Source organism: Podarcis pityusensis (genome assembly GCF_964106645.2).
Source record: "Podarcis pityusensis genome assembly, chromosome: 1".
NCBI classification, from domain to species: domain Eukaryota; kingdom Metazoa; phylum Chordata; class Lepidosauria; order Squamata; family Lacertidae; genus Podarcis; species Podarcis pityusensis.
The window spans coordinates 43,793,151-43,816,034 of record NC_138028.1 but is presented as its reverse complement, the minus strand read 5'-3'; the positions used below and the strand labels follow the sequence as shown (position 1 = coordinate 43,816,034).

The window sequence follows — 22,884 nt, the reverse complement described above, 5'->3', positions numbered from 1 at the left end:
TTAACTCAGTCTCATTGCCCAAAGAAAATGTCAAGCTGCAACCCTGTGTACACACTTGCTTGAGAATGAACCCTGCTGTAGGGTTTATTTCTGAATAAACATACACAGGATTCCACCGTCTTACGTCTCTTTTCTTCTGACTAGTATGCAGAGCACTGGATTTTTGGGAACGAGGCATGCGGCAGGATTTACACATGTGCGTAATTTGTGCAAAATACTATGCTGTATGAAGTTCCAAATCTCATGTGTTTCAGACAGTATGAGAAAGAGGCCAAATTGCAAAATTCTTACTATGTATCAAGATTTCTGCCGATGCTAAGCAAACATATAAGAAAATCAGCGCCAACTTTGAAATGAATGCAAAAGAACAGTGAAAAGTCATGTTTGAACCCTCAACAGATTCCTCTTCTCAGTCTCAGATTGGTGCATGTTTGTTTGAATGAATTGTGAAAGGCCAGCTTTTGTTGAGCAGCTTGTCAGGCAACGGTAGAACATTATAAACAACAGTTTGTACATCCTGGTATTCCAAATGAGTTAATGATAGATAATAGCCTGGAACTCAGATGACTAACGGCATATTACAGCAATTCTGTCTTACACTTCAAACATACCCTCCATGGGAAGACATTTTTGTGCACAATAAACTGCCTTGTCACATGAAAGCAAGATAGGTAAAACAGGACAAAATATTGCAACCAAGATCCCAATTGCAGGAGAGAAAATTAGTTTTCAAAGTGAGTGAAGGAGCATATGGTGGTATCTAGAGAATGGTCTTTGAGTGTCAGAGGTGCTTCAGTGTGGATGTGTCTAACAATTACAGTGCCAGTTCTCATGCATCTCTAATTGTGACAACAAAGCACTATGGTGACTGTTCCATCGGCACCAGCATTGCCAGATGGAATGATCCCTCCTCTCCTCCACTTCCACACAATTCTGGGGGTCCTACTGATCCCCCAGAGCCAATTCGTGGGGGGCACCAGAGGTCATGGGGGATGAGGAGGGGAAGTCCCATTCCGAAAGCGGAAGCCCTCACATAGGGCATGTACTTGCGAGACTCTTTCGGTGAATCCCACCCATAGTCCACACTGTACCCCTATGCCAACACTATATATCATTGTGCTAGCATGGGTAGCTCTAAAAGAGGATTGGACAGATTAACGGAGGATAAGATTATCAATGGCTTCTAGCCAAGAGGACATATTGTATATCTTTCAGTTATCAGAGGCAGTATGAATATCCCTCAAAGGAGCTTAGGTTTGGGTGATTTCTATGCACTCATGTCTTGCTTGCTTTCAGGCTTCTCATAAGAATCTGGTTGGTCGCTATGAGAACAGAGATCTGGACCAGGTAGGCATTGGGGTCTGATTCAGCAGGGCTCTTCTCAGTAGTGGATGGTGGTGTTGGGCGGGGCAGCTGTGCCCGCTTGACTTTTGGTTGCCTACATCACTGCTGCATAGCACAATGGAGAGAAGGCAGGTGGGAAAGCAGAACAGTTGGCTCAGCTGATGCATTTGCACCGCAATGACCTTGCTTCCGCCTCCATCCCCGTATACAGCAGCAATGTAGTCAACTGGAGGTCATTATATAACCTGTGAGGCTGATTTTGCAAGCTTCTGAAATAGACTTTGGGCCATGTAAAGAGGCTGTACCAATGTCAAGGAAGCTCAGATCATCACAGGGGCAAACATAGTTCTTTTGAATTACTACGGTGATCTAATAAGCAGAATATCTCATTAAGGACCTTTATCTCTCAGTTTGTCTGCTCAGATAGCATCATATATTTTGGATGTTCTTGTTTTGTGGTTTGGTTTCACCTTCCACTGTATTTAGTATTTGACTGGAAGTTCAGGAACGTAACAATAGCCGGTTGAGACAATGGACTGGTGGTTCATATGACAAGGTAATTAATTTTTCATAATGCTGACCTGGGTCAGAAATAAAGGTTCGAAACGCTGTGTGTTTAATACTGCACGAAGGGCCAAACTAGATGTTATAAGATACAAGGAATGACAGCAGTTCTGTAGCTCTTATAACAACCAGTTATGCCCTTAGCCACTATGCCAACCTGTTGCTAATATGCCATGAAATAACCTCATTCCTTGAAACAAAGCTGCTTTCCATTTATTGGGGAAGGGTGGCTGAAACTGAGCTTCAGTTTTCATTTCAAAAGCGCTTTTTAAATTGTCCCAAATGATTCACTTTGAACGCCAGTGCCACTGCTGAGGAAATGAGGCGCTCATTAGACGTATGTCTTTGTGCCAGCTCTCTCCCAGCTAGTGGAGCAATGAGAAAATAGGAACCATCCCTTCTGTCCTTCCTTCCTTCCTTCTTCCTCAGTAACTGGATTACTAGAATGGTTTCTTTGAGGCAGATGAACTAGGCTTTCTTTCTGACACCATTAATGACATTCCCCTTAGATGCTACAGAAATTGAAATGGTCTAATGAGGTTAAAAGATCAGGATGTCCTCGGGACAGTTGCTGAGCCCTCTCCACTCGGCTCAGGGGGCGCAGAAAAGGGAGGGAGCTCTGCATGACCCCTTTTCTATCTGGAAATGCCACAAGGGATTTGACAGAAGCCACGGTGTTGTGCAGTAGCTCTGCTTGGTGTCAGCTTGCATGCTAAAGTTTGGACTGATACGGCTTTGTCTCAATCCTCAGTTTCGCTCAGGAACTGGAAGAAAGTAAAGAGCCCTCCTGCGTGAGGCTTGTGGCATCTTAAGAACTTCTCACTACAATTGTTCTTGGATGGTCTTGCTGGAGTAGAGCAGCCCAGCACCAGGCAAGGATAAAAAAATGACTTCACGGAAACTTCTTTAGAGATAATATGGAGGCTTTGTGCATGAGCTTTAATTGCATAAAAGCAATGTGAGAGCTACAAGTTTATTCAGGCACTCTAGTTCATGCACTGGAGCTGACTCACTTTGAATGGCCACCCTAAGGAGGTCTGCCTAACCCTTGGGCTCTTTCACATGGCTGGAGGGTTGTTAGGCAGAATCAAAGGGACCCATTATTATGCACCTCTTCCCAGTCCCTTCCAGCTCCAGCATCTGACTGAATCCAAGCATCCCATCTCCACTGCCCTTTTTAATGGGTCATCTAATGGGTCATTAATCCAGCATGCGGCAGCTAGACTGGTGACTGGGAGTGGCCACCGAGACCATATAACACCGGTCCTGAAATACCTACATTGGCTCCCAGTACGTTTCCGAGCACAATTCAAAGTGTTGGTGCTGACCTTTAAAGCCCTAAATGGCCTCAGTCCAGTATACCTGAAGGAGCGTCTCCACCCCCGTTGTTCAGCCTGGACACTGAGGTCCAGCGCCGAAGGCCTTCTGGCAGTTCCCTCACTGCGAGAAGCCAAGTTACAGGGAACCAGGCAGGGGGCCTTCTCAGTAGTGGCATCCGCCCTGTGGAACGCCCTCCCACCAGATGTTAAAGAAAACAACAACTACCAGACTTTTAGAAGGCAGCCCTGTTGAGGGAAGTTTTTGATGTTTGATGTTTGATGTGTTTTTAATATTCTCTTGGGAGCCGCCCAGAGTGGCTGGGGAAACTCAGCCAGATGGGCGGGCTATAAATAATAAATAATAATTATGATTATGATTATGATTATTAGCAGTGTTAGAATAAGACTTCAGGCATATCCTTAAGGTATTCTCACCACACTATTAGATGGGAGGGGGGCTCCTGGGGGCACTTAGGCTACATATATGTCACACATTCAAAGCACATTGCCTCCCCCAGAGAATCATGGGGACTGTAGTTTATGAAGGGTGCTGGGAGTCGTAGCTCTGCAAGGAGTGAACTACAGTTCCCAGGATTCTTAGGGGGAAGCAGTGTTTTTTAAATATATGGGTGCCCAATATATGCCAGTCTGTTGTGGGGTCCTGAAGACAGCTTGGAACTTCACAAATCCTGAAGCTGCCCCTGACTAAAGTCACTTCCAGGCAGTGAGCAATTTGCAGGAGAGATTCAAGAACACGCTATAAATGTAAGTTTCCACAATTGAAGAGAATTGCCAGGTTCTTTCACCCAAGAGCTCAACAAATCCACTTTTTAAAAAAGGACTTTGTGGGATTAGGATTCTATGATTCTATGAAGGTGACAGGGAAATGTGCTAAGAACTATGGGGTGGGTGAATGTTAATGGAAAGATGTACAACTACTACACAAACAAATCAGGTTGAATGTTCATTGTCACATAACTACTCTGCAGACAATCGGTATGAATGCTGAATAAAGACTATGTCCAAACCTCATTGGGCAAACAAATCAGGATGAATGCTCAATAAACAGATCATTTGCTTGGAATAGTTGGTTAATAGGGAATTCTAGGGGCATGCAGTTGCTTCAGATGTACCCTGAACCAAATCTGGCTGATCTGGGGAGATTTCAGGAGTTTGTCTGAAGTGATCCAGATTCCTCTGGACTGGCCTAAACAAAACTTGTGTCCTCCAAAAGTTTTGTTATAATAATAATAATAATAATAATATTTTTTTATTTATATCCTGCCCTCCCCAGCCAAAGCCGGGCTCAGAGCAGCTAACAACAGTAAAAATAGCACAATTTACGTAAAATCACAGTCAATTAGTGGTTCATGAGTACCAGAGATACAGATAGTACGCCAGCTAGAACTGCTTTTTTACGGATATGTAATTTTATTTATTTCAGTTTGTTCTGAGATTTTAAATTTTGCAATTGGTGATTTTATCCTGATACTGGTCATTGACTGTAATAAAACGACAGTATGCCTGAAAACAATGATATATCCCCATGTTCCCCACAAGCTTACTATGTAAGGAAAATGCCTGGGAGGGAGAGGAAGTGAGGGTAATTTTGTAAGTGACAGGGAATTATTCCTACCAATTATTCCTTCCTTACAAGGTTTGTCTTTTTTATGTGATTTTGGTAAAGATGTAGGAGGAACTTTTCAGAAACTGTTCCAGTGGGGTTTTTTTGTTTTTGTTTTACTTTGTGTGCATATGTATGACTGGACCTGGCAGCAATGGAAGCAGAGCCATTATGGCTGCAAATTCCATTGAATTCTGCCAGAAAAGTTCATTGATTTCCCCATGCTCTTCAATGGGGAGGCACAAAGTTCAGGAGTGCTTATGATTACTTATCAACAAGAATATATATGCTATGATCACTCTGAGGATTTCAACATGACTATACTGCAGGGTCAAACAAATGACTCCAAGATCAGGAAAAAAAGCTAGGTTTCAAGACTTTGGATAAATGTAGTGGTAAGGAGGGTGGAATGCAAGCCATTGGACCTGTCAGTCTTTTTCTTCACCCCACACTGCAAAAGGAACTTGCTAAACACCCTAAGGGGCAAGCATTCAACTGACATTCTGATTGATTGTGTGTGTGTTTAGGAAAAGAGAAAACAAGTAGTTTTTGGATAAATTTAGAGTCTACCTCATATTGAAAAAGTTCTTCCTGAAGGAAGAGAAATTTATTTTCAGTCATAAAATGCTCTGGCTCCAGGAAAGGCAGGAAGAACAAGGGCTTCCCTCATGAAGAAGAGGGGAGGGGGATGGTCGACTCGTCTGTCAAGCATGTGATAGACATTATCAGTAACATCCACAGGCAGATCCCAAGATTTTAATTGTCTTTAGAGAATAGTTAAAGTGGAGAGACATTAAAGTGTGTGTGTGTGTGTGTGTGCACGCGCGCGCAGACACATGACATTTTTGCTTGAGGGTTTTTAAAAAGTTAAGCTTTTTTGGTTGTCTTTCTGTTTACAGACACAATATTAAATTTTACTAGCCAGTTACAGACCAGCAACAACTTTGGCAAAACTGGGCTCAGAAGGAATCCTCGGATATATGTATTTTCACAAATTTGGTCACCGCAGTTGTCATGGTGATTGTCTAATCTGCTGGCAATTGGAAAGCTGAGCACAATAGAGACTCCCCCACCCACTACAATCAGGGAAGGGGGGAGGCTCAGAATCACAGCTGTACTGGATGTCCAGTGCCTCTAATGCTCAATGCTGACATCAGAGACTTGACCTTGCCCATAGTAGTTATTAGTGAGTGTACAGTCCTTGTGCACATATAATCAGTTTAATCCAGCAAGAGGAAACTTAAACTTCCATAGCTATTTAGAGATATAATCATGCAGGATGAAGTTATATGAATTGTTAAGTTTTCTCCTCAATTTGGCAGGGTGGGGATTGTTTGTATGTTTATTTTTATTTTATGGTATTAGATTAGGACATAGGTGGGGAAGTATTGGCTCTGTGGTTTGGCATATATTACTATAAGTGAATGTTGACAGATCCCTAGATGCAAACTCCGGCAGAATACTTTCCGGTAAGAGAGAGCAGAGGTTTTAAAACACAAAAACATACCTGCAACAAAGTGAAGTGTGGCTTTTGAATATCTCACGGTAAGTCGCTTACAGCAACTTCCCCTTTCTATCCCCTTTTGCAGCGAATAGATCAAATACTTTGGTAATTTTAAAAGAAGTTTACTTACAAACTCATCAAAGATCAAATTCTTGTGTATTTCCATATAGCAGCCAAAAAATAAAAACCCCAGGTAGAAGACCTTAGTTTACAAAGTATGGTAAAACTTTCTGAACACATGGTCTGAGCTTGGAGCAGTCAAGCACAGATGTCCTCTCAGGTTGGGTTCACATGGTGGAAGAAAGAAGGCAAACAAAAGAACTGCCCATCACTGGGCATGAGGGACTGTGACCTAGTCAAGACTAGCAACAGCTTACTCTATGGTCTTAACCCCTTCATGCATTTACACGCTTGTTATATGAGGCTGCATTTCTCACAGGCTCATGGACCAGCTGCAGCCTTCCAGGCCTCTCTGTCCAGCCCGTGAGACTCGCCCACACAGGCCATCCTCTCTCCCCTGGTCCTGCTCTACACCCTCATTGATTGCTCTTGCCTGACCGTGTCCTTGAATTGTGATAATGCCTCTTGCTTTTCCTGGATGGATATATTTCTGATGGGATGTAGCTTTCTATACAAAGGCGAGATACAAATCCTCTGCTCTACTCACATCTGCTTCTGACTGCACCCACCACTGCATGTGTCCTCCAGAAGTTTGCACATAAAGGATTGTGGGCCTTGGACTTTATTCTTGGACCAGGGGACAACTGTGGTAGCCCATTACACAAAAAAGATAGTGGGGAAAGGAAGGAAGAAGAAAGGACAGGAGGAGAACATCTGGAGACATAAAACCCACAGGGTTATTCCATTTCGGGACAGCAAAAGCTCCAATGTTTGAGTCAAAAGCTTGTATAACTCAGCACATGAGATATCAGCAGCTAGTGAAATAAACAGAAAACCAAAGTAGAATGAGCTTACTAATGAAACAAACTCTTTCCCTCCCTTCTTTATCTCTTTACTGGAATACTAGGATATGTTTTCAAATGTGGTGTGGAAGGAAGCCAGTCAGCACAGCTAATTCTCTGGCTTCCTTGTAAACCTTTTCTTTCTTGTTGACCTCTTTCAGTTGTGTATTTGGAGAGCAACCATATTCTCTTTCAGAAATGTGTGGTGTACAAAGTCCATTCTCCTATATGTCTCTCTTTACAGGGTTATGTTAGGGTTGGTGTTTTTTCATGGGCCAAGACTCAATGTCTTTAATAGCTGCATGAAAGGCAGAATGCAACACTAGAACCTGACAGCATAAGAAGAACCCGTCTGGATCAGACCAAAGGCCCATCTAGCCTGCCATTTTGTTCCCACAGTAGCCAGCCAGATGCCTATGGGAAACCTTCAAGTAAGACCCAAATGCAACAGCAGCATCTTTAGTTGTGATTTTGTTTCTGTTAAAAAACAACAATCCTGGGAGATCCTTCTTCCTCTTTGGCCCAAGATTCTAGGGCCTAGAACGACCCTTTCAGTACCTGAGGTGAAATGAATGTGTCTTCGGTCTACTCCAGCAAGTAGATACACTTTATGGAAACAGGATAGGAAGGACTGATGAACACACAATCCCTGTTCAGCTCTCTGGTAATCTCTCTTGGGAGAAAGGTGCAGGAAGCAAGTTGTCAGATAGCTGAATCATAGAAGGGCCGGTCAAAGAAAGCATGATTTTGGATTATCTCTGTGAAAAATTAATGTATTTGAAGTCCTGCCTGACTTCACCTACTGCAAAGTAGGAGGCGGGGTTTGCTGTGCTGCATTTAATTGTACAAGTTGATTTTTTAAAAAACAAATACCAATATTGTAACGGAGGAAAGAGGAAGGCTGTAGAATTGAGGGACACTCTTCCTCTGTCTTCAGGAGTACCTTTAAGGAGGGGGATCAGGGACTGCAGTGGGTATGGGGGATCAGCAACAATGGAAAGTTGTGTCTTGAGCAAGCACAGCTACTTTTGGATAAAGTGGAATTGTTTTACAGTTGCTGATAGGTGTCTTATGTTGCTGCACCACAACCATCAAAATCAAATGTCTGTGTCTGCTCTAATGTCAGAGGCAGACATGTAGTCTCAGGGATTTCTTTCAGTTCCAAAAATCTTATTTGCATTAAATTTTCATTCCACTGACAAAGATATCAAACTACAAGCTCACAGCCACAATCTTTGTTCAGATTTATTAGTGAAACAGGTTAAAATTTCCATTATAGTAGTAGTCAGTAAATGTGAACTTTCTAAACATGAAGAAACGCTTTCTCATTATTATTTTTTGCCTTTGCTACAATGAGCTGGTAACCGCTTCCATGTACTAAAAATGTTGTTTAGATCCCAATGACTGGGATATAATGGAGGACTCCTAGTGCATTCCTTCCACTTTGGAAAGTGGACTAAGTAATTCAAAACTACAACATTTTAGGATAAATTTGTACTTGTTCTTAGACAAATTGCTTGCTTCGTTTAGGAAAAAGAGCTTGCATATGTAGTTGTAGTTAATGGTTTGTTTGTTTGTTTGTTTGTTTGTTTGTTTGTTTGTTTGTGAATGACAAGCTGTGTTTGCCTAGTATAGCTGTACTATGCTATTTTATGCTTTCTTTCATCTTTATTCTGTTGCTGAAAATGCACATGCCTCTTGGCTTGTATTAACTACCACTCTGTCTCTGCCTGTCCAAATCCACATGTGCAGATTTCTGGAATTTGCAAAGAGGCATCTGAGGGCGTATAAATTGAGTTATCACTGAGATTTACTCATCACCGTGTATAAGCAAACTCCCTTTTACTATGAAAGTGAAAGAGATCTGTAATAAACAGCTGGCCTGAAGGGATGCAATGTTGATAGCTTAGCTGCTAAACATTTTAAAAAGTTCTTCTTACTTAATTCATTTTTTTAGAGGGAGAACTCAAGACAGTGTTTGGTGGAATAGTTCCATTAACTTTCCCTGAACTGTGTCTTGGGAGATGTCTGAGGTCATCTTTTCTCAAAGAAGAACATGTAGGTACCTGTCAATAAAAAGCTATTAAAGTAAAGCACTTCTCTTTATTGCTGTTCAAGTTCTGAAAACCAAGTTATGGCAATTAAGTGTTCTTTCCTCAAGTACAAAGAAGTCTTCCTCTTAATCTAGTCTGTTCCAAAGGTTGTTCTCACTCTTGTAATTAATTCAATGGGCCACTCTGTGAGTCCTGAGACTTTGATGTGCTGCATAAGAACTACTAGAGTTCTACCTAGTCCAGTAGTCCATCTTCAACGCTGGCCAGACAAATTTAGGGGTCTGGAGTTCAACCTCCTAATCAACCTTGACAGACACATCCCAGGCCTTCTCTATTTTTTCCAGGGAACAGGCTTAGTAGTGCAGCAGCAGATTTGGTTGAGTCATGTTCAGGTGAGTCAGAAGCAAGACAAGACCAGAACCCTGGAAAGAGAGTGGCTGAAGTGGAGCCATCTATACCCCTAAAAGGCTGTTGCCTTGTTTTACAGCTCTTGGCTGCTACAGTGAGGGGTGACAGGGGTTGCCCCAGGAGTTAATCTTCTGAATATGTGTAGAATCTGTCAAAGTCATGTCTTCTGCTCTGGAAGAAGGACCTGATAGGGGAGCTGGTCCTTGTCACATTTCCCAATACCAGTGGTCTCCACATTTACCATGATCACTGATTCTTCCTGTGCACTCTCTGGCAGATTGGATGATGTCTCATGTTGCCTACAATGTTTGTCCTGGGCAGACAAGTTGCCATACAATCCACTTCCCTGTCAGGAGATGGAGATATGTTAGATCCTACAGCCTCTGAGGACCCCCCCCCCCCCAGAACCATAGAATTGTACCCTATGACAGTTTTTTGGTGATAAAAGTTGATCAAACGTTTTCCAGACATCCCATCCCATTCTACCAAACCAGTCCTTTAACCTTAGGAACTTATGTGGGCAAAAGGGTTTCCCACAAGCTCATAAATTCCCCAATACTGGAGAAGTAATAAACTTTATTACATATAGCCAAAGGCTTTTGTAAATCTCACATTCATTCATACTACAAATGAGTAGTTTAGAAAATAAAATGTACATTGACAACCTATATAAAATCTTTCGTAACTAAAACCTATGCACCATATTTACTGCATGTAAAACTGAGTTTCTGCCTGTTTACACTAAATGTTGTTTTCCCCAGTGGTTATTATAGTCCTGGTATGTAAACCTGCACTTCTTGTTAATATTTATTGCTTGTCACAAACATTTCTTGAAGTTCAGTTTCCTTCATTTTGTCTGTTGTTTTATAATACCCACTTAAGCAAAGAAATCTGTCTACTATTTAATGATACAAGAAGAAAGTTAAGTTGATTAAATCCATTGTGTTTCATTAAAAATACACCACCTTTCACCCAAAGAACTTGGTAGATAAATCTGACACATTTTAAGCATGATAATTTTTTTCTGTAGTGGAGGAAGGGGGTCCTGCATTAATGCTTCTCAGGCTCTTCCCGGACATGGTGCATCTTGTTCCGCCCTCCAAATTGGACTGTTCAGCCTGTGTATCTAATCATGTCCTGATTCTTCCTTTATTAACAGCTAAGATTGTTCGTTCTTATAGATTCCACTTAATAACTTGTTTAGCTTTCCCCATTAATAGTGAAGCCTTTTCTGCAGTGGCTCCTAGTTTGTAGAATGTTCTCCCCAGGGAGGCTCACCTGGCACCTTCATAACATACATTTAGGTACCAAGTGAAAACCTTTCTCTATAGCCAGGCCTTTGGCTGATTAACATTCTATGGCCTTTTAAAAGGGTTTGTGGGAGGGGAGTTACTGCTTTGTTTTTGCTTTATTATGTATTTTGTGTTCTCATTTTGTATTTTTATGTTGTGAACTGCGCTGTGATCTTCGGATGAAGGCCAGTGTGCAAAATAAACAAACAGACAAATAATGAGGTTAAATATGGCCCAGAAGCAACATTTATTTATTGTATTTGAGAAGTTGGTTGCTCATAAGAAAATTGGTTTCCAGGTGGAAAAATCAAAATTAGAAACAGAACTGTTAGAACCCAAAACTAAGATTTTGTCAAAGATGTATAACTTGCTGTTGAAATGGAATACTCAGGATGAAACGGTGAAATCTGCTATGATTAAATGGGCACAAGATGTTGGACATAACATAATGATGGCTGACTGGGAACAGTTATGTACCACAGGTATGAAGTTTACGGCATGCAATGCCTTAAGAGAGAATATTATGAAAATGATATACAGGTGGTACATGACCCCAGTCAAGCTTGCAAAAATTTATCAATTGCCCAATAATAAATGTTGGAAATGTAAAGAAACTGAAGGTACATTCTTTCACCTTTGGTGGACGTGCCCAAGGATTAAGGCTTTCTGGGAGATGATATATAATGAATTGAAAAAGGTATTTAAATATACCTTCTTGAAGAAACCAGAGGCCTTTCTCCTAGGCATAGTCGGCCAATTGGTGCCAAAGAAGGACAGAACTTTTTTTATGTATGCCACAACAGCAGCAAGAATACTCATTGCAAAGTATTGGAAGACACAAGATCTACCCACTCTGGAAGAATGGCAGATAAAGGTGATGGACTATATGGAACTGGCGGAAATGACTGGCAGAATCCGAGACCAGGGAGAAGAGTCGGTGAAAGAAGATTGGAAGAAATTTAAAGACTATCTACAGAAATATTGTAAAATTAATGAATGTTAGTGTCAGAGCTGCTTCCAGATCCTAGCTCACAGAGGATCACGCTAGCCAGCGATCATTAAATAAAAGTCTTTATTGAGTTACAGTTTCCATTCTCAAGCTGCTGCGTGCAACTCTACGTCTCATGGTTAGATCGGCGAAGCTCCATCTGAGTCTCCGCCCCTTGTACACCAACTTAATATCCTAGCCTTGCTCCACCTTTTCCGCCTGACTGTTCTTCTCTGGGTCCCTCTGCCCCCCGGGGTCTCTTCCTTCCGGGATTCCTCTGACGCTGACGCTGACCCCCCTGACTCTTCTCCCTCCTTTCGGCGGGCTTTAGGACCTGGCTCCCTTTCCGGGCTGCCTACTGCGCCACTTTCCTGTGCATTTGAACTTGGCTCGCGCGCCCAACCTTCCACCTTCCGTCTGACCGTTTCTTCGCTCCCCGATGGAGGTGTGGCCACTCCTGACTCGTGCCCTCCCCCCTGTTGTGAGCTGCCAGCGCTTGATCCCTGGCGCCCTTCCTCTTCCCTGCTCTCTGGCGGTGACGCTGGTCCCGATTTCCAACTGCTCCCCTCTGAGTCCCCTCTGGCTCTATCTTCCTGGGGTGTCCCCCTAGGCTCCCCCCTTGCCCTGGCCACTGGTGCTCCTTTCTGTGAATCTTCTGATTCACTGGAAAGACTCGGAGATCTCGGGTCGTCGTCATCACTCATCTTTTCTTCTGCCTCCTCCCCCTCGCTCTCTGTTTCCTCCCTTGCCCTTGCCTCTGCTCCTGAACCCCTGACATCCATCCCCCCCTCGAAGCCCCCTCTTCCCCCCTCCCCTCCTTCCGGTGCGGGATCTGGGTGCTGCTGTGTCAGGGGAACGAATGTCGGATACAGTTCGCTTCCCGTGGCGGGCCGCCATCCGAAGTCTTCCGGTTCTTCCTCCCTGCTCTCGTTGACGACGGTCACCTCCGCTTCCATCTCTGTGCCGCCGTGCTCGAAACCCGGGTCGTCCCCGAAAACGTCCATGTCCGTCTCTCCCTCGTTGCCTTCTGGAAACGTTGCTCGTCCTGGACCCTCCAGCCACCTTCTGCGGAACTGCTCCTCTGGTCGATCATCCCACCAATACGAGGGTTCTGAAGCAGATCCCGAGGGTGACCCCTCTGGGGAACGGGCGTCTCGTGTCGGTTCCTCGTCCGAGTCGAACCCCCGGAACGTGCTGGCTGAAAGCGTGGGCGTGAAAAGCCAGTCGTCGAAAAAGTCTGCTGGCATTGGCCTATGTGGGAAGAGGGCATGAAACTCTTCTTTGAGCAGAGGTTCGTCTAAAGCGTAGCCCGGCACCCAGCTGTTGGCACTGGCCGGGGTGCCCTCCTTGGCGAGAAGGTATTCTACCCCCTCTTCCCCCCATCTGGAGTCCAAAATCTCCGTGACTTCGTTGATGCGCTCCTCCTGTGCCACTCCCCCTTGCCCGGTTCTCTCTCGGAGCGGACCCGGTGCCGTTCCTGGTTCCTGAAACCTGTGAGGTGCCTTGTAGGGAGTGAGCACCGATCTGTGGAACACCGGATGCATTCTGGAACCCTCCGGAAGAGCCAGCCTGAAAGCCACCGGGTTGACCTGTTCTTCGACTTGGTAGGGCCCCAGTTGTTTATGCCCTAGTTTCTTCTTCGCCAACGACCTGGCCGGCACTGCGTGGGCTGCTAACCAGACCCAGTCTCCCACATGGATCTCTTCGCCAACCCTTCTGTGTTTGTCCGCTTGTACCTTGTATGCGTGTTTAGCCAGCTCCAGGTGCCGCCGCAGCTGATCGTGGACCTCCTGCAACTCCGACGCGAACGCATCTGCTGTCTGCGGCTCCCCCTCCCCCATTCTTTCCAGTCCCGGGAAGGTTCTAGGGTGCCTCCCGTTGTTGGCGAAGAACGGCGTGACCCCCGTGGACACGTGCTTCGTGTTGTTGTAGGCGAACTCGGCGAGAGGCAGGTAATCCACCCACGTCGCAGGCTGTTGATTCGCATAACATCTCAGGTACTGCTGCATGATGGCATTGACCCGCTCCGCTTGCCCGTTGGTCTGCGGGTGTCTAGCCGACGCCAGGTTGATCTTGACGTTCAGGAAGCCCATCAGCCTCTGCCAGAAGTTTGAGATGAACTGTCGCCCTCGGTCGGACAGAATAGACCGCGGCAGACCGTGAACCTTGAACACGTGGTCTATGAACAGTTTGGCGGTTTGTTCCGCCGTGGCCACCTTCGCACACGGAATGAAATGTGCTATCTTGGAGAACAAATCCACCACCACCAGCACAGCCGTCTTGCCCCTCGAGCTGGGCAGATCCGTGACAAAGTCCAGGGCCACTCTCTCCCATGGCTCGAACGGAGTTTGCAGCGGTTCCAGCAGTCCGGCCGGCGGTCTGTGCACTGGTTTGGACCTCTGGCAGGTGTCACACCTCGCCACGTAGTCCGCGACTTCCCCTCTCATTCCGGGCCACCAGAAGTCTCTGGCTACTAATTCCACCGTCTTCTCCTTGCCAAAATGCCCGGCAGTGGGCGCGTCGTGCAGCTGCTGCAGTACCTTGGCGCGAAGTTCGTCTCCCGGCACGTAGATGGCCCCTTTACGGATGAGCAAACCATCTCGCAGCTGGAACTCGTCGGTCGCTGCCGTGCCCCTGTGCACCTCTGCCATCTTTGCTTGCGCGAAGGAGTCATCCTGCAACGCTCGTCGCACCGCATCCAGGTCAACTGTTGCCGCCGCGCACGCCCACACTGTCGGTGCGAAGATGTGCATGGCGGCCGCTGGCGTTGCCTCCTCCAGATACTGTGGCTTACGGGAGAGAGCATCCGCCATGATGTTGGTGTCCCCCGGGACATACTCTATTCGGAAGTCGAAATTCGCAAAGAACTCAGCCCAACGTATCTGCCTCTGGTTCAGGAACTGTGCCGTGCGCCAGTGCTCTAGATTCTTGTGGTCTGTGCAGACCTGCACCGTGTGCTTGGCGCCGATCAGGAAGTGCCTCCACGCTTTGAACGCTGCATGAATGGCCAGCAACTCCCTGTCCCAGATGGTGTAGTTCTGTTCGGACTTGCTGAGCTTCCTTGAGTAAAACGCTCCCGGCCTCCAAACCCCCTGCGGGTCTTTCTGCAGCAGGACTGCTCCCACGGCTCTGTCCGAAGCGTCTGTCTCCACCCTCATCGGCCTGCTGGGGTTGACATGAAGCAGCTGCTCTTCCGACGCGAAGAGACGCTTGAGTGCCTGAAAGGACTGCTCCGCCTGCTCTGTCCAGATGAACTTCTTTTTCTTGGAGCTGAGCGTGTCCGTGATGGCCGCTGTCTGCATCGCAAAGCCTTTGATAAACTTGCGATAGAAGTTCGCGAAGCCGACAAACCGTTGGACCTCCTTCCGGTTGCGTGGGCTTTTCCAATCCAACACTGCTCGGACCTTGGCGCTGTCCATGGCGAGCCCTTTATCAGACAACTTGTAGCCCAGGAAATCCACCTCGGTCACGTCGAATTGGCACTTCTCCAGCTTGGCGTAAAGCCTATGTTGCTGTAGCCTGCTCAGCACTTCCTTGACGTGTCTGTCATGCTCCTGCTGCGATTCCGAAAAGATCAGGATGTCATCCAAGAAACAGACGCACGTCTTGTAGAGGAGCCCCGCCAACACGTGATGCATGAAAGCTTGAAAAACGTGGGAGCCATTTTGCAATCCAAAAGGCATAACTCTATATTCGTAGGTGCCCAGGGGCGTGAACATGGCTGTCTTCCACTCATCTCCCTCCCGCATGCGAATGAGGTTGTATGCCCCTCGCAGGTCCAACTTGGTGAACACTCTGCCCTTCCGTACCTTTGCGAGGAGGTCGTCGATTCGGGGCATGGGGAAGTCCGATGGCTTGGTCACACTGTTCAAGATGCGAAAGTCCACTACAAGTCTTTTTTGGGGCGTGTCCCGCTTCTTAACAAAGAATACCGGACTGCCCCCCGCTGCCTTGGACTCTCGGATGAAACCGCGCTCCAAATTATGATCTATGAACTCTTTGAGTTCTTGCAGTTCGTCCTCAGACATGGAATACAGCTTCCCTTTGGGCAGCGCCGCCCCCGGCAGCAGGTCAATTTTGCAGTCATATGGTCTGTGGGGGGGTAGCCTGTCTGCCTCTTTCTCGCAGAAAACCTCCAAAAATTCTGCGTACTTGTGGGGAACCGCTTGCAGCGTGCCTAGCTGCAGCTGTGACTCCTCTTCCCCTCCTTCCTGCCTGGGCACGATGCAGTGTTCAGCGCAAAAGGAAGAGCCGAAGGTCAGCTGCCTCTGGTGCCAAGCCAGCGTCGGGCTGTGCTTGTCCAGCCAACTCATGCCCAATACAATGGGCGTGTCCGATAGTTGAGTGACATTGAAGCTGATGATTTCCCTGTGATTCCCAAGTCGCATCACCATTGGTGGCGTCTGCTTCACCACTTGCCCCCCTAGCAGCTCCCTGCCATCCACCGTGACAACCTGCAGGGGCAGCGTGGCAGGCAGCAACTGTATAGCGTGCCGGTCGACAAAGTCCTGCCCTATAAAGTCCGCATTGCTTCCGGAGTCAATGGTGATTGGCACGTCCATGGTGATTCCATTGGGCAGCTGGAGCGACGCGGTGAGCTTCACTACCGGTTTGGGCGGGAGGGGGTCCATGGGCTGTAAAATCTCTGGGGACTGCTTCACTGACACGTCTGGCTGGGCCCCAGTGCCTCTTCTTCCAACCAGACTCCTTCGTTTCCCTGCTGTGGTTGTCCTTGCTGCGTTGCTGCAGTTACCATTGCTGAGGCTGCAGTGTGCTTGTGGAGCCTCTGGGGACACTCTTTCGCCATATGCTGTGGATCATCGCAGATGTAACACTTCCTGTTCCCTCTAGGAGGCTTCGCTTTCACTGCTGCCGGTGCTAGGGCTCTGGCTGCTGACTGAGCCCTTGCACCTCCAACCTCCATAGGTTCCGCTCCTCCTCCTGGCGGAGGCGTGGATTGCGCACGCGCTGCTTCTCTGGGAAGGAAGGAGGAGCCCCTGGCTGGTTCGCGCCCTCCACGCCCTTCGTCCCTGCTCCACGGACGTCCTTCCAGCCGCACCCCCACCGCCAGCGCCCTCTGAACGATCTCCTGCGTGGTCCGGGGTCTCTCCCCCCTCGCAATTTCATCTTTAACCGAGCCGTGCAATCCCTCCCAAAACAGGTCTCTTACAGGAGCCGAATCTCTGTCCCATTCCAGGGCACTGACCAAAGCGAAAAAGCGGGCATGGTACTGCCTTACGCTGGCCCTCCCTTGCTTCAGTCCATGTATCTCCTGCCGAGCAAGATCCACGTCAATGCTTGATAAAAAGCACCCATCCATCGCTTTAATAAAGGCATCCGCATTTTGGAGCGCCGGATCCTTATCTCTCCACAAATTGCGCAGCCATGCTTTAGCATCTCCATGCAAATGGGACATGATGAATCCCACCTTCTCTTGCTCATCTCTAAAGTCTTTGTTCAGCAGTTGCAGTGCACACATTACATCTGCTCTAAAGTTGGGGTACTGTTGCAAGTTCCCATCGAAGTGAGAGACCAGACCGCCTGTTCGTCTCCCCAACCCAATCCCCTCCGGTTTGGGTGTCAGTTGCCCTTGCTTCGTAAGCACTTCCAACCTGACCTGGAGATCCCTGTAGGCGGCAGCTGCGTCCTCCTCTCTCTTCCTGGATGCAAGAGCCTCGGCATTCAGTCGTGTCACTGCTTCTCTGAGTTCCACTATCTGCTGTTCGGCCGTCATGTTGTCTGCCGTTCGTGAGCTCGCTAGTAGGCACCCGCTTTCTCTCCTCTCCGCGAGGACGTAGATGCCCACAATCTGGAGATGGAGCTTACTGTCAGAGCTGCTTCCAGATCCTAGCTCACAGAGGATCACGCTAGCCAGCGATCATTAAATAAAAGTCTTTATTGAGTTACAGTTTCCATTCTCAAGCTGCTGCGTGCAACTCTACGTCTCATGGTTAGATCGGCGAAGCTCCATCTGAGTCTCCGCCCCTTGTACACCAACTTAATATCCTAGCCTTGCTCCACCTTTTCCGCCTGACTGTTCTTCTCTGGGTCCCTCTGCCCCCCGGGGTCTCTTCCTTCCGGGATTCCTCTGACGCTGACGCTGACCCCCCTGACTCTTCTCCCTCCTTTCGGCGGGCTTTAGGACCTGGCTCCCTTTCCGGGCTGCCTACTGCGCCACCTTCCTGTGCATTTGAACTTGGCTCGCGCGCCCAACCTTCCACCTTCCGTCTGACCGTTTCTTCGCTCCCCGATGGAGGTGTGGCCACTCCTGACTCGTGCCCTCCCCCCTGTTGTGAGCTGCCAGCGCTTGATCCCTGGCGCCCTTCCTCTTCCCTGCTCTCTGGCGGTGACGCTGGTCCCGATTTCCAACTGCTCCCCTCTGAGTCCCCTCTGGCTCTATCTTCCTGGGGTGTCCCCCTAGGCTCCCCCCTTGCCCTGGCCACTGGTGCTCCTTTCTGTGAATCTTCTGATTCACTGGAAAGACTCGGAGATCTCGGGTCGTCGTCATCACTCATCTTTTCTTCTGCCTCCTCCCCCTCGCTCTCTGTTTCCTCCCTTGCCCTTGCCTCTGCTCCTGAACCCCTGACAGTTAGAATGATGTTGGATAGAAATTAAGTGGTTTTCAGCTGTAATACTATAAGGGAATATGAAAAATGGATTATTAATAGGTAAAAATTTAACATTACAGTATTTTAAGATTAAAGACTAGGATAAACAAAGAGGGTAAGGATTTGCTGAACCAACAAACTGAATTGGAATACAAAAAAGGGAGGCGTGAGGAGGTCCGGGAAACAAGCTAATGAAAAATAAGTAATGGAAAGATTGAGTTGTTTTTAACCATTTTTATTTTGTATTTTTTTTCTTTTTCTATTTTTATTTTGTAACATTTTGAAAATCTCAATAAATATCTTATAATAAAAAAAAAGAGAAGCTGGTTGCTCAAACTGCAACTGTATACATTTTGTTTATTATAGGGGTGGGAAAGCTTCAGGTTCCTGCTGTATACTGCAAGAAGTGATGGTTCTGCTTGGGAATATGAAAATTGTATTTGAGCCTTAGATGTGGCTAGTACTGAGACAAAGGCTGATATTAGCAGGCACCTAGGACTTTAGAATATTTATGTAGCCGTAATTCATTATGACTTTGTTGTTGGTATGGTTTTAATCCTTTTCTAGGTATAAGAATTGCCAAAGATGCTAGATGTAAGCCATCTGGCATATCTCAAATTTAATGGCATTCTTGAATTGAAGAGATGGGAAGCCTCAGCAAGACACCTTTGGGTTTTTTGCAGAGAAGAATAGCAGTCTATATTGGCAGTTTAGGTGGAGCTAGGACAGTGCATGGAGGAATCTTAGGTCTGGGGGAGAGACAGGGAGGAACCAGAAGAGTAACAGGTAGAGTCAGAACTTAAACTTCTAGGCAAGTAGTTCTGGTGGGTTAAAGGTGGAGCATCTGGAGTTTGCTGGCTTCTGGAACTCAATACTTGTTAAATGGAAGACCTCAGTTGTTCACTGTTTTCACTAATGAGACCAGCGAAAACAGGGTATTCAAAATGTAGGAGCAATGTCTTGTTAATCTTTAGGGCCGAACTGGGGAACTGGATCTGGCTCATGGGCCAGATGTTCTTCCCCCTACCCCCTGTGGGCTGAATGCTTTGCCAGATACTGCTTCACAAGGGCATTCTCAGGACCCAAAAATCAGCTGATGGTCAGGTCTTGTAAAGCCCCTTTCAACATGCTATCATGCAATGCACATTGAAAAAGACTTAGCAAGACCCAACAATCGGCAGATTGTCAGGTCTTGAGAACTGCCTTGCAAAGCACTACCTTGCAAGGCATTTTGCAAAGGGGGTCTGAATGTCAGATCTTGAGAAGCCATGTTGAAAGCATTGGGTAAGATATTGCTCTGAAAGGCACTTCTCAAAACCAGACAAGTTTAGGGACTTCAGAGACCTAGCCTACCTTGTCCTATCTCCTCCCACCATTGCAAAATTTTCTATAAAGTGCACCCTTCGCCAACCTGTTGCCCTCCAGATGTTTTGGACTTCAGTTTCTACAGTATTGGTCCAGTTAGCATGGCTGATGGGAATCCAAAACATCTGGATGCAACCAGGTTGGGGAGGACTGCCCTGATTGCTGGCTTTCCTAAAGGGAGACTATTAACAGCATTTCACTTGAGCATTCCAAATCTTTTTGCAAGCACAATGAATCAACGACCCAGGTAGTTTTGTATGACTCTGGAAGTGTTCACAGTGACTTCTGGTTAACCTCCAATTATCATCCACAGCGTGAGATATAGTGAAAACATATGTGATCCCTGCTCCAGAGGGCATATGCATTGTTGCTGTAGTAAGATTTCATATTTACAAGTACAGTGGTACCTCAGGTTAAGTACTTAATTTGTTCCAGAGGTCCGTTCTTAACCTGAAACTGTTCTTAACCTGAGGTACCACTTTAGCTAATGGGGCCTCCTGCTGCTGCCATGCCACCAGAGCACGATTTCTGTTCTCATCCTGAAGCAAAGTTCTTAACCTGAGGTACTATTTCTGGGTTAGCGGAGTCTGTAACCTGAAGCGTATATAACCTGAAGCGTATGTAACCCAAGGTACTACTGTAGTGAATCTGGTAGTGAGAATCTTAGGTTCTTGACTCATGAAAGTTTCTTTGTTAGTGTACACGCAAGGAAAAAAACGTCGTTGGGTGGCAGAGATAAATAATGCAAATGGATTACGCTTCAAGGATCCCAGTCTCTTACAAGTGCATTAGTTGAGAAGACATTACAGAAGCTTGCATCATTGTAAGCACTGCAGCATCCTTTTGCTGCCAAGGGTAGTAAAGAACTGCAGTCGGCCTGCCAGAGAATCTTTACCTACTTCAAAACTCTAGGGCACTTCTACACAATATTTGTAGGTGCTGGCACTCTAAATTAGCATCGTATGCAAGCCAAGTCATTATTCAAAATGATTGGATAATCCAATTAGCAAATCATGGGGACAATGAAGGACAATTGTTTTTGCCTGTGTAAATCATTGTCAGGTGTTTACTGTATTTACATTTTAATCGGGCAGCATTATTTTATTTTAATTAGACAGCATTGGGAAGGGGTGGGGGTGTAGGTGGGCAAGAAAGCACATACTTTTAATGTAGAAGCTCCCATGTTCAATCTCTCATAATGCTGGGAAAGGACTCTTGTCTGAAACTCTGGAAAACTAGTCAGCACTGAGCTTGATGGACCATTGGCTCAACCTGTTATAAAGGAGCTTTCTAGCAGCAACTCCAAGAGTTTATATTGGGGGGGGGGGAGTCATCTGTATAAACAATTACATCTTGGAGTATTTTCATTTTACTTATGCACTTTCCCCCCCTCTCTTTTGTAGTTGTTTCTGCTTCTACGAGACCTGATGAGAAATTCCCCCCTTTCTTCTATACGCCTCCTAGGCTGTCTCCAAGCAGCAGTGGGATGGTTTCTCCTGATCAGTCCTCCCACCCAGGTATTGTTCCCATCTTGGTCTTCAGAAGCTTCCCTGAGCCTGTTACCAGTGGTGGTAACAGATTCCCTCTGTTATTTCCTTCTCAGCAAATGATGGACGTCAACCACACATTCTCTGAATGTAGAGGACTTAGTATTTAGATACTTAATAGACCTATTTTCCATTATTGTGTCCAGTATCCACTTCAAGCCAGCTGCATCAGTTATTATTATTATTATTATTATTATTATTATTAATACCCCCACCCTTCTGGCTGGGTTTCCCCTGCCACCATCAATTGTGGCATCAGACTCCATATGATAATTAAGGAAGACATCCTTGATACAAACCTGAAAGACTAGTAGAACAGCATGTTCTGTTTAATGTACTCAATTCCTCATCCTAGGTAGTGATGCATTTTCACTGCTTAGTCTTTTGTCCCAATGGCATTCATATAGTGTGAGCAGTAAATGAACCAGACATTGAGAGTGTAAAATACAACTGAATGAGAGTAATCTTGCAGTAATTTCCCTGTAGCTTATACTTTCTCTGTATTCTGCCTAAACCATTCCCTTACTCCTACAAATAATCAGATGAATTCAATCATGCGGCTTTAGAAAAGCCTTTCTTACTCACCCATTGGTCCTCCAGAAATCATTTACTTGAATGGAAGAAGCATGCTATGCATTAGCAGACTGTAGTCTTTTAATTAGGAATTAGTAAATTATGTTTGTTTCTTCAAGCCAGGGTCTGAATGGCATGCATTCCTCATCTAAGATACAATGTGAATTCATTAGACGGGATATGGCAGGCATGTCCAAAGTCCGTTTCGGGGGCCTAATCCGGTCTGCCAGTCAATTTAATCTGGCCCCCATGGCAGTATATGTCCTGGGGTAAAATTGTAAAAAAAAGCTCAATCCTAAAAAGCTCAACAACTTTGGTTGGCCCTCACGCATGTTCACTTCATCAAATCTGGCCCTCTTGGGCACCCCGGTACGGTTTATTTAATGCCAGCATCTCACTGGGGCAAAATCACAGATATGAAGGGGAGGATATGATTTATTTATTTGCAAATAAAAGTAACCCCCCTCAAGCCCCATTCCCCTCTCCAAAGTTTATAAGTTAGTAAATGCATTTCGCTTTCATGCTACAATCTGGGTATGACGGAAAATATGCAGAAAGAATGGTAATTTGTGTGTTTTAAGCAACTGAGAGCTATCCAGTTATAAAAATAATGGGAACTGTATAAGTTCTGATGTGGCTGAGTGGTTTTTGCCTGGGGCTAACTGTGCTTCAGCTATGTTGTTCTCTTTCTGTGGATTATTTGTAGATCTGCTCCGAAAGTGACTAATAGTC

The 22,884-nt window shown here is 46.0% G+C and overlaps 1 protein-coding gene across 3 annotated transcripts in view; it reads left to right on the top strand.

Moving 5' to 3' along the window:
• The window catches only part of LTK (leukocyte receptor tyrosine kinase), a 110,077-nt gene that overhangs the window by 23,168 nt on the left and 64,025 nt on the right, over positions 1–22,884 (top strand). For 2 of the 3 annotated variants that reach the window (XM_080996485.1, XM_080996484.1), the window contains exon 2: positions 21,436–21,549. The exons of the other annotated variant lie outside the window; for it this stretch is intronic. In XM_080996485.1, coding sequence (XP_080852611.1) covers positions 21,436–21,549 — 114 coding nt within the window. The remainder of the gene's footprint in view (positions 1–21,435; positions 21,550–22,884) is intronic. 3 annotated transcript variants of the gene reach the window in all.